We start from the raw sequence: 13,873 nt of genomic DNA, 5'->3' as shown, positions 1-13,873 counted from the left end.
TTAGCACCAAGACCCCCCCCGGGGGGGTGTGGGGACACGGTGGGGGGACAGCGGTGGCCGTGGGGGCGTTGCCACCAGGTCCCCCCTGCTCCATCAGGGCCCTCCGGGGGGGTCCTGGCTGGGGGCTGCGCCCCGGGTGGGGGGCGAGCGGCTGCGCCTGCCGCGGGGGGGGCCGGGCAGCGCCGGACCCCCACTGCCCGAACCGGGCTCGGGTTCTGTGGGGAGGAAAGGAGAGAAAAGGGGGGGGTGAGGCTGGGGGCTGCGGGGTGGTGGAGACCCCTCCCTGTCCCCAAATGTCCCCAAATGTCCCCCAGGGACCCCCCCCCGTGCTGGCAGGGTCACCGGGTGCCCCCATGGCACACAAGGTGGGCTCTGACCCCATAACGGTTCCTGTCCCCCTCCCCCCAAATTGTGGCACCGTGTTGTCCCCAAGTGCCACCCCGTGGTGTCCCCATCCCTACATTGGGACCCCCCCGCTGGCACCCCCGGCAGCCCCCCCCAGCAAAGCGCAGTGGAAAGGGAGGGGAGGGGAAGGGGGGGCACAGCCTGGACCCGGGGGGAGCTCCAAGGCCTCCACCCACGAGGGTCTCCGTGGTCCCCCTTGGTTTGAGGGGGGCTCTGGGGGGCTTTTTCTCCTCGAGGGTCTCCCTCGGTCCATGGGGAGCAACGAGGCCGCCCGTGGGCCCAGGAGGTCTCCATGGGCTCCGGACGAAGGAGCTCTGAGGTCTCCCTTGGGCTTCAGGGAGCAACAGGGTCTCAAGCCACGAGGGTCTCCGTGGTCTCCTTGGGTCCAAGAGGGTCTCCAGGAGCTCTCTCAACCCAAGAGGGTCTCCGTGGTCTCCCCTGGCTTGAGAGGGGCTCTCTGGCTCCAAGAGGAGCTCCAAGGTGTCCTCCCTTGGTCCATGGAGCCACAAGGCCTCAACCCAAGAGGGTCTCTGTGGTCCCCCTTGGTTTGAGGGGCTCTAGGGGCTCTCTGGCTCCAAGAGGAGCTCCAAGGCCTCCCTTGGTCCAAGAGGGTCTCCATGGTCTCCCTGGGTCCAAGAGGGTTTCCAGGGGCTCCCTCAACCCAAGAGGCCGTCCATGGTCCCCTTGGTCTGACAGGAGCTACAAGGTTTCTCTCAGCCCAAGAGGCCGTCCATGGTCTCCCTTGGTTTGAGAGAGGCCCCAGGGGCTCTTTTGCTCCTCAAGGGTCTCCCTTGGCCCATGAGGAGCCCCAAGGTCTCCTCCCTTAGTCCATGGAGCCAGAAGACCTCAACCCAAGAGGGTCTCCGTGGTCTCCCTTGGTCTTAGAGGAGCTCCGGGGCCTCAAGGAGCCACAAGACCTCAACCCAAGAGGTCCTCCATGGTCTCCCTTGGTTTGAGGGAGGCTCCAGGACCTCTGGGGCTCTCCAGGGGCTCTTTTGCTCCTCAGGGGTCTCCCTTGACCCATGAGGAGCCCCAAGGTCCCCCCTGGTCCATGGAGCCTCAAGACCTCAACCCAAGAGGGTCCCCACGGTCCCCCTCGGCTCCAGAGGAGCTCCATGGCCTCCCTCACCCCCTGGTCCCCCCCCCCATGATCCTCGGAGACCTCCCCCAACCCAAAGACCCCTCTTGGGGGCCATCCCTTCCCCATCCCCTTGCTCCAGTCCCACTCCGGGGGGGGGGGGACGACGCGGCGCCCCCGGCCCATGCGAGGAGGGGAGGAGGAGGCCATGGGGGGGACATCATGGTGGTGGGGGGGGGGACATTACCTGGCCAGATGATGGCTTCCAGCAAGGTGACCCTCCTGGCCAGGACCTCCAGCCGGGCCTGCTGCCGCAGGAGGCTCTGGAAGCTACGGGCCTGGGGGGGGGAAGAGAGCAGAGCAAGGAGGGGGGGGACACAGCGGTGCGTGGCCTTCGGGGTGCCAAAATCTCCCGGGGGGGGTGTGTGTATGGTGGGGGGGGGTCCCGTGGCCCCATGGGGATGCGGGGGGTGCCCCCCGTCCCCGTGGGTCCAGGGGGGTGGGTGCTGGGTCCTTAGGGTGGGTGTGGGGGGGGCCTTGCCGGGGGGGCACGCAGCCTCCTGGGGGGGGCCCCATGTGCGCCGTGCCCCAAAACGGAGACCCCACTGGGGTGGTGGGGGGGACACACATGACCCCATGGTGCCCGGCTCCCCACGGGTGGGGGGGTCCCGGGTGGGGGGGTCCCCAAGCCCTGCCTGGCTCCTGCGCCCCCCCCCCCTCTACTCACCATAGAGCCCAATCATTGTTTCCAAGATTAAAACCCGCTCGGCTAAAATCTTCAAAGCCTCGCGGAGCTGGTGTAAACCCTCCCCCTGCGGAGAAAAAGAAGGGGGGGGGTAAGGGAGGAGGGGCTGGGGGGCACCCCCAAACTCGCTGCCATATGGGGGGGGGGGCAGCACCCCTACGTGGGTGTGTAGGGGGAGGAAAAGGGGGTGCCAAATGAGCACGGGGCACATTTGGGGAGCCCCGTGCCATTATTGGGGTCCCAAGGACATGACACAAATATGGGACACATTTGGGGACCCCTGTGCAATTAGTGGGGTCCCCAAGACACAATGCGAGTGTGGGGCACATCTGGGGACCCCCGTGCTGTTATCGGGGTCCCAGAGACACGATGCAAGCACGGGGCATATCTGGGGACCCCTGGGCCATTATTGGGGTCCCCAGGACACAATGCGAGCATGGGGCACGTTTGGGGACCCCTGTGCCATTATTGGGATCCCAGGGCCACAACACAAACCTGGGGCACATTTGAGGCCCCCCCGTCATTATTGGGGTCCCAGGGACATGACACAAACATGGGACACATTTGGGGACCCCCGTGCCATTATTGGGGTCCCCAAGACACAATGTGAGCATGGGGCACATTTTAGGACCCCTGTGCCATTATTGGGGCCCCAAGGATATGACACAAACCCAGGGTACATTTGAGCCCCCCCTGCCATTATTGGGGTCCCAGGACCACCGCACAAACCCGAAGCACATCAGTGCCCCCCCCCGGGTACCCCCCCACTCACCCATGTGCCCTTGTCGCCCGGCTCGCCCTTGGGGCCCGGCTCGCCCTGCAACACAGAAAGGAGAAGGGACTGGCAGAGGGGGGGCGGGCAGGGGGGGCCCCCCCGCGCCCCAGCACAGCCCCCTACCCCCGGGGGGGGGCCACGTACCTGCGCCCCGTCCTGGCCGCGGCTGCCCGGGTGTCCCTGGGGACCCTGTGTGGAATGGGGGGGGGACAGGGGACAGAGCCAGTCAGAGCCGGGGGGGGGGCACCCATGGGTGCCAGCTGAGCCCCCCCCCGCTCCCGGCACTCACCCTGTCACCTTTGTCCCCACGGGGTCCCGCGGCTCCGGGTGCCCCGGTTCTGCCCTGTGCAATGACAGCAGCGGTGCCATCAGCCCAGGGGGGCACCCCAAGGCACAGCCGTGCCCCCCCCTCCACCCCAAAATCCTCCCGGCACTTACATCGGGGCCTGGAGGGCCGGGCAGCCCCATGGGTCCTGGGGGGCCGGGGGGTCCTGCGAGGAGATGGAGGGAGGGGGGCGCACGGCTCAGCCTGGTCTCAACATGGTGACACCCCCCAAAAAAAAAAAGGTGAGGGTGCAGGGAGGGAGGGGGGAACTCACCCATCGGCCCCATGGGGCCGGGGGGGCCCACGGGGCCCACAATGCCCCCGGCTGCTTCGGTGAAGGTGTTGGAGAGCAGAGGGTCCCCTGCAGGAGATAAATGGGGGGGGGGGCGGGCGGTGACACCCCCGGCCAAGGCACCCCACACCGGGGGGGTGCCCCCCACCCCCGTGGGCCAGAAGAAGAGGGACCCCCCCCCCCTCTCCAAACCCGCTGAGAGCAGCGACAGGCGGAGCACAACCCCGATACGAGACAGTGGAGAAGCCACAGCAGGCGTTTTGGGGGGGCTGGAGCATCCCTCAGGACCCCCCTAACCCCCCCCCCAAAAAAAAATACGTCCTTACTTGGGTCAGCGAGCCGGGGGATGGCCGGCCCCATGGGGGCGGGGGGCCCGGGGGGGCCGGGGGGGCCCCTCTCCCCGGGGAGCCCCCTGGCACCATCGCGCCCGGGGGGGCCTGGGGGGCCGGGGGGACCTGCGGGGAGGAAGAGGAGGATGAAGATTATTTTTTCTTTTTGGGGGGGCTGACCCCCCTCAGATGTACGCAGCAGGAGGCTGGGGGATGCCCCCTTACCTGGGGGGGGTCCCCCCTTACCTGAGGGCCCCGAGGCTCCCCGTCCTCCTGCGTCTCCCTTGGGGCCGGGGGGGGCCCCGCGAGCCGGGTCTGCCTGCGGGGGGGGGGGATGTGGGGGGGGGAGCAGCACCCTCAGGGGAGCACCCCGGGGACCCTGCGCCCCGTTTCCTCGCGGGGGTGTCCATTTGTGTGTCCCCCCCCTCGGTGCCCGCTCCCCACTTACCGTCGTGCCCCGCGGTGGCTCCCCGCTGCGTCTCGCCGCCCCACGGGACCCCTGGGGTATTGAGGTGGGGGGGGGACACAGCATCAGTGCCACGGGACCCCCCCTCTTGGTGCCCCCCACCCCCTAATTCCATCCCCTACCTTCATCCCCGGGGCTCCCTTGGGCAGCCGGGGACCCCCAGAGCCGCCCGGCGTCCGCACCCTTGGGTGCTGGGGACGGGGAGACTTCGGCCACCGACAGCCGGGCCACCTGCGAAGGAGATGGGGACAGCGAGGTGACCCCCCCCCCGGGCTCCCACACCCATGGGGGGGGCGAGGTGGTGGCACCCTAGGGTGGCACCGGGGGGGTCACCTGCGCCTCCAGGGTGGCCAGGCGTGCCGTCAGCTCCCCGACGCGGCTGCAGTTCAGGCACCCTAAGGAGGAGAAAGCGGGGTGCAGGGCTCGTGGGGGGGTGCCCAGGACCCCCCCCCCACAAATCTGGGGTGGATGGGGGGGTGTAGAAAGGGGGGGGGGCACCGAGGACCCACCTGAGAAAGCCGTGGGGCGCAGGGGGGTCCGGCGCTGGGGCGCGGCGCTGGGGCGCGCGGTGTCGTGCGGCGCGAGGAAGGTGTGGGGGTCTGCCGAGGGGGGAGGGGGTGTCAGGGACCCCCCCCCCGTGGGCATCGCCTCCGGTGAGACCCCCCCCCAAACAGGCACAGACATCCCGTGGCCGTGGGGGGGGGCTGGGGAAGTCTGCTCTGCGTCACCCCAAATTGGGGAGGGGGCTGCAGGGGCTGCCGCTGCTTTTCCCCCAAACCCAGCCACGGCCCTTGCCCAGGACCCCCCCAAATCCCCCCCCATACCCGAACCAGACCCCTCAACCCCCCCCCCGGACACACTGCAGCCCCCACCCAGCCCCCCCAGTACCCCAAATCCAACCCCCCCCAACATTGAGCCCCCCCCCCAAACCCCATTGGGGCTGGGTTTGGAGAGGAGGGGGGGGCACCACGCACAATCCAAACCCAAGGTGGGGTCCCACCCTGGAGGGGGGGGGGGACTCGGGGACATGGCTGGGGGGCTCCAGAGCAGGACCGACCCCCCGTGTCCCCCCCCCCGGCTGCCACCACACCCAGGCTCGGCCACCCCCAGGGCTGCAGGGGACAGGCAGCGCCACCCTAAGCGGGCCCAGATGTGGGGCACCCGGCCAGCGGCTGGGGGGGAGGGGGAGGAGGAGGAGGAGGAGGAGGAGGAGCCCCCCCCATCACCCCCCCCCACCCTGCTGCTGCCACCCAGCTGGCTCCGGGCCCCTCCGGGTGTCCCCATCCCCTCCCCGTGCCACCCAGCTTTGGGGCTGGGGCCGTGTGTGTGTGTGTGTCCCCTCTGTGTGTGTCCCCTTTGTGTGTGTCCCCCCATCTGTGTGTTGTTCCCCCCCCCCCGGCAGCTGCAGGCCCACCCATGGCACGGGCTGGCACCCATTCATTCGCCGCCCCGCGGGCACGGCCGCCCGCACAGAGGGACAGACAGACAGACAGACGGACGGACAGACAGACAGACAGACAGACAGGGGTCCCCTCGTGGCACACCGCGGGCAGCCCCCCCCTCCCCGTGCCCACACGCAGCAACCTCCGCCCCCCAGCCTGTGCCCCCCCCCCCGCCCTCTCCCCCCCCCTACCTTTCCATTTCCCCGTCCGTGGGCACGGCCACCCAACCGTCCGTCCGTCTGTCTGTCCGTCTGTCTGTCTGTCCGCCCACCCCCCCCCACCATCCATCCTCCCGTCCGTCTGTCCAGCTCCCCAGCCCTTCATCCGCACACGGGAACTTCCATCTGTCTGTCTGTCCATCCATCCGTCTGTCCGTCCATCCGTCCATCCACCCAGAGGACCATCCGTCTGTCCATCCATGCCTCAATCCTTCCATCTCTCTGCCCGCCCAGAGGAGCATTTGTGTGTCCTTCCATCTGTCTGTCCGTCCGTCCGTCCTTCCACCCACCCATCCATCCATCCATCCGTCTGTCCATCCGGAGGAGCATCCACGTGTCCATCCATCCATTCACGGATCCTTCCGTCCGTCCTCACATCCATCTGTCTTTCTATCCATCCACCCAGAGGAGCACCCATCTAACCTTCCTTCTGTCTGTCCGTCCGTCCATCTGTCCATCCATCCATCCGTCCGTCTGTCTGTCCATCCAACCATCTATCCATCCATCCATCCATCCGTCTTTCCACCCACCCACCCAGAGGAGCATCCATCTAACCTTCCTTTTGTCTGTCTGTCCACCTGTCTGTCCATCCAACCAACCTTCCATCTGTCCATCCGTCCGCCCATCCATCCCTCTGTCCATCTGTCCGTCTGTCTGTCTGTCTGTCCATCCACCCACCCCAAGGAACATCCATCCATTTGTCCGTCCGTCCGTCCGTCCGTCCGTCTGTCCATCCATCCATCTGTCCGTCTGTCCAACCAACCTTCCATCTGTCTGTCCATCCGTCCATCCATCCATCCATCTGTCCATCCAACCATCTACCCATCCATTCATCCGTCTGTCTGTCCATCCATCTACCCACCCACCCCAAGGAACATCCATCCATCCATCCATCCATCCGTCCGTCCGTCTGTCTGTCCGTCCGTCCGTCCGTCCATCCATCCGTCCGTCCATCCATCCATCCATCCATCCATCCATCCATCCATCCGTCCGTCCGTCCGTCTGTCCGTCCGTCCGTCCATCCATCCATCCATCCGTCCATCCATCCATCCCTCCACCCACCCCCCCACCTCCCAGCACCACCCACCTCTCCCCCTACCCCCCAATACCCACCCCCCCACCCCCTTAACCATGCCGTGGGGGCTTCCCGGGACCACCCCGTTCCCTCTCCCACCTTCCTCGCAGGTGGCCCCGCCATGCCCGGGGCAGCACCTCCACTCCAGCGCCGTCACCGTCCTCAGGGCCACCCTGTACGCCGGCCGCACCACGGCGCGGTAGCTGCGGCACAGAGCGGGTGCCACCGTCACCCCCGCGGGTGGCCACCAACACCCCCGGGGAGGGGACAGGGGGGTCCCTGGGGGGTCCCCTCACCTGCCCCCGCTGCAGGGCAGTGGCCAGCGGCAGCCCTGGAAGACGCGCTGCAGGAAGGTGCCGTTCTGCACCAGGCACGACACCGTCCTCGTCACGGCGTAGGAGCACCAGTTGCTGCAAGAAAAAGCCACCGGTGCCACCGCCGGTGCCACCACGGGGGTGACGGGAGCCGGTGTCCCCCTCCCCGTGCTCCTTGCTGGCCCCAAAAGCACCCCCGTGTGCCAGCGGTGGGACGTTGTCCCCGCACGGTGACCCCCAACCTCCCTGCGCCCTCCTGGTGATGCCACCCCAGCTTGCGGAGTGTCCCCTATTGTCCCCCCCCAGCCTCCACGGGGCACGGAGGGGACCCTCGGTGGCCATGGGGCACGCGGGGGCCCCGCATTCCTGCCGCGTTCCCACCCACCCCGCGCTGGCACCGGCTTGCCTGGAGCAGGGCCCCCTCTGTGCCCCCCACCCACCCCACACAAAGGCGCCTTTCTTTGGGTCCCCGGTGTCCCCACGCTGGCTGGGGGGGACACACACAAGTGGTGGTGGGGACACACAAGTGGTGGGGACACACACGAGTGCCACAACGACACCGGGTGGCCCTTGGCGCCCCCCAGCCCGGAGGTGGCTGCCGCCCTCCCCGCGGGCACCACGATTTTGGGTGGAAAACGGAGCTTTTTGGGGGCCTGCGGGGAAGGAGGCGGCTGCGGCTGGTGGCGGCGGGGAGGGGGGGGGGGACAGACAATTGTCTGGGACGTGCCGGGGAGGGGGGGGGGGACACAGCGGGGTGGCACAGGGCTTTCCGGCCGGGCAGCGTCCCAGCCGGGCGCCGCGCCAGGGCCACGGCGGCACCGAGAGCCTCGGTGGCCAAAGCCGCGCGGTGACAGCGCCGGGGTGACAAATGCCAGCGGGGTAGGGGGCTGGGGGGGGACACGGGATGGCTCCCAACCCGACCACCCCCGAGGGGGTGTCCGTCTGCGCGGGCACGGCACGGTTTGGGGACGCTGCCAGCCCCGGCTGCGCCGCGGGGACGGGGACGTGCCCCAGCCCGTTTTGGCTGGCACGGAGAGCGGGGCGGGTGCCAGCGCGGGATGAAACCCCCCAGGAGCGGGGCAGGAGCCGGCGGCGAGGCCGGGCCGGGCGTGCGAGGGCTCGCATGGCCTGGGCTGACCCGGGCCACCCGCTGCGGGGCCGCCACTCGTGCGCTGAGCACGCCCGGGCTCTGCTCCCGGCGGTGCGCCCGAGCCGGCACCCCACGGCCTCGTGTGTTCCACGCCCTGCGCCTGGGTGCGTGGGGCTCTGGCTCTGTGGGGTGGTGGGGGAGGATTTGAGGGGTCCTGCCGGGGTGGTTTTGGGGTGCTGGGGGGCTCCTGGCCTTGGCTGGGAGGGAAGGGGAAATGAGGTGGCTTCTGCCCGTTGCCGCGCCGAGCCGAGTGGAACCGGGAGGTCCCGGCAATCCGGTGCCGGAGACACGGCCAGCGCCAAAGATTTCCTGTAAACAACCCCCCCGCTGCACCCCCCCCGGGACAGGGACTGCAGGGACAGGGACTGGAGCCCCCCCACATCTCCCAGGCATTGGGGTGCCCCGATCCCCTCCGCTCCCCTGGCACGGGCAGGGGCCACTCGCCCCGCACCAGCCCCAGCCCTGAGCACCCCCAGCAAGCCCAGTTGCCCCCAGTAAGCCCAGTGTCCTCCAGTAAGCCCAGTCACCCCCAGTAAGCCCATTTGCCCCCAGTAAAGCCAATTAACCCCAGTAAGCCCCAGCAAGCCCAGCGTGTCCAAGCACCTTTGCACCCTGGTGGTTCTGGTAACCCCAGCAGCGATGCCAGCCCCAGTAAGCCCCAGTACTCCCAGTAAGCCCTGCCAGCCCCAGTAAGCCCCAGTACCCCCCAGCATTTCCAGTAAGCCCCACCAGCCCCAGTACCCCCCCATCACCCCTAATAAGCCCTGGAAGCCCCAGTACCCCCCAGCACCCCCAGTAAGCCCTACCAGCCTCAGCACCCCCCAGCACCCCCAGCAGGCGCCCTGCCAGCCCCAGTACCCCCCAGTACACCCCAGTAACCCCCAGTCTGCAGCACCCCAGCCCCAAGCAGCCCCTTCTCCCTCTGGACCCTCCTTGGTGCCAACACCCCCGTGCCCGGACCCCCCTCCAAGCGCTGCTTTGCCCGGTCCCCGGTTCCCCCCCGGTTCCCCCCCGGTTCCCCCCGGTGCCCCCCTCCCCGGTGCCCGGTACCTGCGGGGCTGGGGGCTCCAGGAGGCGGCGGCGGGGGGCAGCAGCAGGCAGCAGAGCCCCAGCGCCAGGGGCAGGGGCGGGCAGCGGTGCCCGAGCCCCCCGGCGAGCCCCCCCATTGCCGCTCCGCTGCGTCCCGCTCCGGCCCGCTCCGAGGGGGCGGCGCTGCCCGGGCACCGGGGGCGCGGGGAGGAGCGAGAGGAGGAGGAGGAGGAGGAGGAAGGGGGAGGAAGGGGGGGGGGGAGGAAGGGACCCCCCCCACAGCCGCTGCCTTCCGCCCCGCCGGACATGGGGGGGCGCGATGTGGGGGGGCGCGAGGTGGGGGGTCGGGAGGGGGGGGGAGAGGTTTGGGGGGGGTGGATATGGGGGTGGGGGGGGGAGGCGTGGGGTGGGGGGTGGATATGGAGGGGGTCATGGGTATGGGGTCATGGATGGGGGGTCATGGATGGGGTGGTTAGGGATGGGGGGTCGTGGAGGGGGGGTCGTGGGTGGGGGGTCGCGGGTGGGGGCTTCATGGACGTGGGGGGTTCATGGATGAGGGTTTATGGATGTGGGGAGGTCATGGATATGGGGATTCGTGGGTGGGGGGGTCGTGGATTTGGGGTTTGTGGATGGGGGGGGTCAGAGATGGCCCCGTGCAGTGTGAGCGGGGCTGTCCGCAGGTGGGAGCAGCCCCGTGGTGCTTGGCATGGGGCGTGCACGCGTGTGTGAGTGTGTGCACGCGTGTGTGAGTGTGTGCACGCGTGTGCGTGAATGCGTGTGCACGTATGAACATGTGTGCATGCGTTCATGTGTGTGCGTGCACGTGCGTGCACATCCATACGCTTTTTGTGCACGCAGACATGCGTGTATGCACGTGTGTGCCTGCGTGCATGTGTGCTCCCGGCGGCTTGCCTGCATTTCCACGTCCCCGTGTCCCCGCGTGCCTGTGCCCTCGGTCCCCGTGTGTGCGCACACACGTGCAGGTGTGTTTGTGCGTCCGGCGGGTGTTTGTATACAGGTAGCAGCGTGTGTATGTTGGCCTGGGGCTGCGTACGTCGGCGCGCCTGGCTCGCCCCGGCTGCGCTTCCGCTGCCGTGCGTGTGTGCACGTGTGTGGTCCGTGTGCCGGGGGTGTGCAAGGAGCAGGCGTGCTGGATGGGGCTGCGCAGGGGTGGTCCCTGCCAGGGGCGGTGGTGTGCGTGTGTGCTTGGGGGGGGTGTGGGCTGCGTGTGGGTGGGTGTGCACGTGTGTGTGTGTGTGTGCATGTGTGTGTGCATGTGTGTGTGTGCGTGCAAGGTTTGTGCATGCATGTGTGTGCATGTGTGTGCATGTGTGTGCATGTGTGTGTGAGCGCATGCATGTGTGTGTGCATGCGTTTGGGTGCAGATGTGTGCAAACGTGTGCATGCAAGTGTGTGCCTGCATGTGTGTGCACGTGTGTGTGCAACCTCATGCATGGACATGTGTGCGTGCATGTGAGTGTGCATGGGTGTGCATTCATGGGTGTCCACATCCGCGTGTGTGGATGCAAGTGTGTGCATGCTTGTGCATGCAAGTGTGTGTGTGTGCATGCATGTGTGCGTGTGTGCATGCATGCATGTGTATTTATGCGTGTGTCTCTGCATGTGTGTGCATGCGTGTCTGTGCATGTGTGTGCGCACACTCACACGTGTGTGCAAGGCCCTGAGGTTTGTTTGGGGCCACGTCCCCATGAAGGCAGCGGGGAGCCCAGCCCCACATTTGTGCTTGGAGCAAGGGGTCCTCACGTCCCCTCTGGCCATGTGGCGTGTCCCTGTGTCCCCGTGTCCCTGTGACCCCGTGTCCCCGTGTCCCCGCTGTCAGGACGGGGCCGTGCTGTTTACCCCAGCGGTGTGCAGAGCAGAGGAAGGTCACCTCACTCATCCACAGACTAAACACACCTGGGGCAGATGTCCTGCACGTCCCCGGGGGGGTCAGGAGGTGACACACCGTGCGGTGGCACATGGCCCTGGGTCTGGGATGTCCCCATCATCCCCTGAAGGGATGGGGATCGGGTGCTGGAGGACTGCGGGCTCTGGGGACACCCAGCTTGTCCCCACAGCAGGGCAGCCCCACTCCCTGGCCTGGCTCCATGTCCCCATGCCATGTCCCCATGTCCCCATGTCCCCATGTCCCCATGCCACAGCCCAGGCTCTGAGCGGAGCCAGCAGAGCTGCAGTGCCACCGTGCCCTGCGGCTGTCCCCAACCTCCCGCGCCCCCCCGGTCCCGCGTGGAGCCCCGTGTCCCCCCCCACGCGAGGCCACCAGGTGGCACTGCGAGGCCACCGCGCCCGGCCCTGCCCAACCCACGGCCGTGGGGCGACGACCCCGTGGGGCGATGGACACAGCATTGGGGGGGGGGGACACCCACCGGCGCTGTCCCCAACCTACCCCCAACCCCCCCCGGAGCCCTACACCCCCCCTCGTGCCTCAGTTTCCCCCCTCTCCATCACCCCCTGCCGGGATGGGGACCCCCCCCTTTTAACCCACGCGTGCGCCACCGTCACGGGTGGGGGGTCCCCGCCGAGAGCGCCCAGCCCCCGGTGCGGGTGCCCGCTTCCCCGGCGCGTGTCCCCGCCGCGGGTGCCCGCGCGGCCGTGCGCGCCGCCGGTGCCCGTGGCCGCCCGGCGCTGGCGGAGCGCTGCCGCCGCCGCCCGGCCCCGCTCGCTCCCGGTGCGGTTTGCGGGTCCCGCAGCGGCTGCGGCTGCCGGAGGTAGCGGCGGGGGGGGGGCGCGGGCGAGGCCGGGCGGCGACGGCGGCGGCCATGGCGGGGCCGGGGGGGCGGCTCCGGGGGGAGCGGCGGCGGCGGCGGCCGGGGGGTTACCGGGGGTAGCGCGCACCGCGGGGAGAGCGCACGGCGGGGAGAGCGCACCGGGGGAGGGGGCTGCGCGCCGGGATTATCGTGCAGCGGGGGGGCTGTGCGCCGGGATTATGGTGCGCCGGGGGGTGCCGTGCACCGGGGGGGCTGTGCAGCGGGGGTACCACGCACCGGGATCGTTGTGCACCGGGCGGGGGGGGGTCGGTGCGCCGGGATTATGGTGCGCCGGGGGGTGCCGGGCGCACGGGGGGTGCCGTGCACTGGGATTATTGTGCGCCGGGATTATCGTGCACGGGGGCTGCCGGGCACCGTGGGCACCGTGGGGCCAGGCCTGGCCTCTCCCCCTTGCCCCCCGTGGCCCCACGGACCCCGGGGGGGTCGTTGGCGTTGTTGGGCCCCTCCGGTTCTTGCGGTGCTCGGGGTGCCGGTGGGTGCCGGGCGAGAGCGCGGGTGCACACGCGCGTGTGTGTGTGTGTGTGTGTGTGTGTGTGTGTGTGTGTGCGTGTGTGTGTGTGCGTGTGTGCGTGTCCCCGTGGGTGTTTGTTGTCGTGCTGCCGTGGGCCCCGGCGTGCGTCTGCCTGTCTGCCTGCCTGCCTGTCTGTCTGTCTGTCTGCGCGGGTCCCCGCTGCCTGTTTGTGTCACCGGGAGCGGGTGCCAGCGCGCGGCTCTGTGTCGCTCTGTCTGTCTGTCTGTGGCTCGGCGTGTGTCCGTGCAACAGCCCCCCCCATCCCGTTCCATCCCTCGCACGGGGGCTGTGGGGCTGTGGCGGTGGGTTTGGGGCCGGCTGGGGGGGCTGAGGGGGCCGGGACATGCGGCCCGGGCTAACCCCAGCCCGATGCCTGCAGTGCAGATCATAAATCAGTGCCGGCTGGAGCTGGAGGGCCGCGGGCTCCCCGGCATGCAGCCGCCTGTGTGGGGACGTGGAACTCGCTGGCTTTTTGGTTGTCCCCCCACCGAGCCCCCCTGAGCCTTGGGAACAATTGTCCTCGCACCACCTGTCCCCCCCCTTGTCCCCTGTCCCCCTGCTCTGCTGTCACGGCCGGGGGGCTGGCAGACAGCCCGTGCCACCCGGCTGCGGGCACAGCCAGGGCCTCCGCGGGGTGATGGGGACGGTCCCCAAGCTGTCACCGGCGAGGGCAGGGGCACGGCTGACCGGTGCCACGGTCCTGTTTTGCAGGTGACACCTCCATGGCGTCCTCAGAGCCGTGGAGCGACTGGTGACATTGTCTGGGCCCGGAGGAGGAAGAGAAAGAGGGAGTGCTCGGTGTCACTTGTCCCCAGTGTCCCCACTGAGCCTGGGGGACACGGAGCCGGAGCCGTGCCCACGGTGCCCGATGCCCGGTGCCGGCTGATGGATCGCCCTGGCGCGGCGCGGCGGCGGCCCCGGTGGAGCAGG

The 13,873-nt window shown here is 69.2% G+C and overlaps 1 protein-coding gene across 1 annotated transcript; it reads right to left on the bottom strand.

Moving 5' to 3' along the window:
• Positions 1-93: 93 nt before the first annotated feature.
• On the bottom strand, positions 94-9,780 carry EMID1 (EMI domain containing 1; the record flags this gene model as incomplete). The annotated part of the gene is given in 16 exon segments (XM_084297436.1): positions 94-215; positions 1,731-1,821; positions 3,001-3,045; positions 3,148-3,192; positions 3,293-3,346; positions 3,442-3,494; positions 3,603-3,689; positions 3,947-4,075; positions 4,175-4,242; positions 4,244-4,268; positions 4,538-4,646; positions 4,749-4,810; positions 4,925-5,014; positions 7,250-7,353; positions 7,447-7,560; positions 9,665-9,780. Coding segments are annotated over 16 exon segments (1,314 nt in total).
• Between the last annotated feature and the right edge of the window lie 4,093 nt (positions 9,781-13,873).

Source organism: Netta rufina (genome assembly GCF_964035555.1).
Source record: "Netta rufina genome assembly, chromosome: 17".
Lineage (NCBI taxonomy): Eukaryota > Metazoa > Chordata > Aves > Anseriformes > Anatidae > Netta > Netta rufina.
The sequence above is the reverse complement of the archived record's forward strand: the minus strand, read 5'-3'. Positions and strand labels throughout refer to the sequence as shown.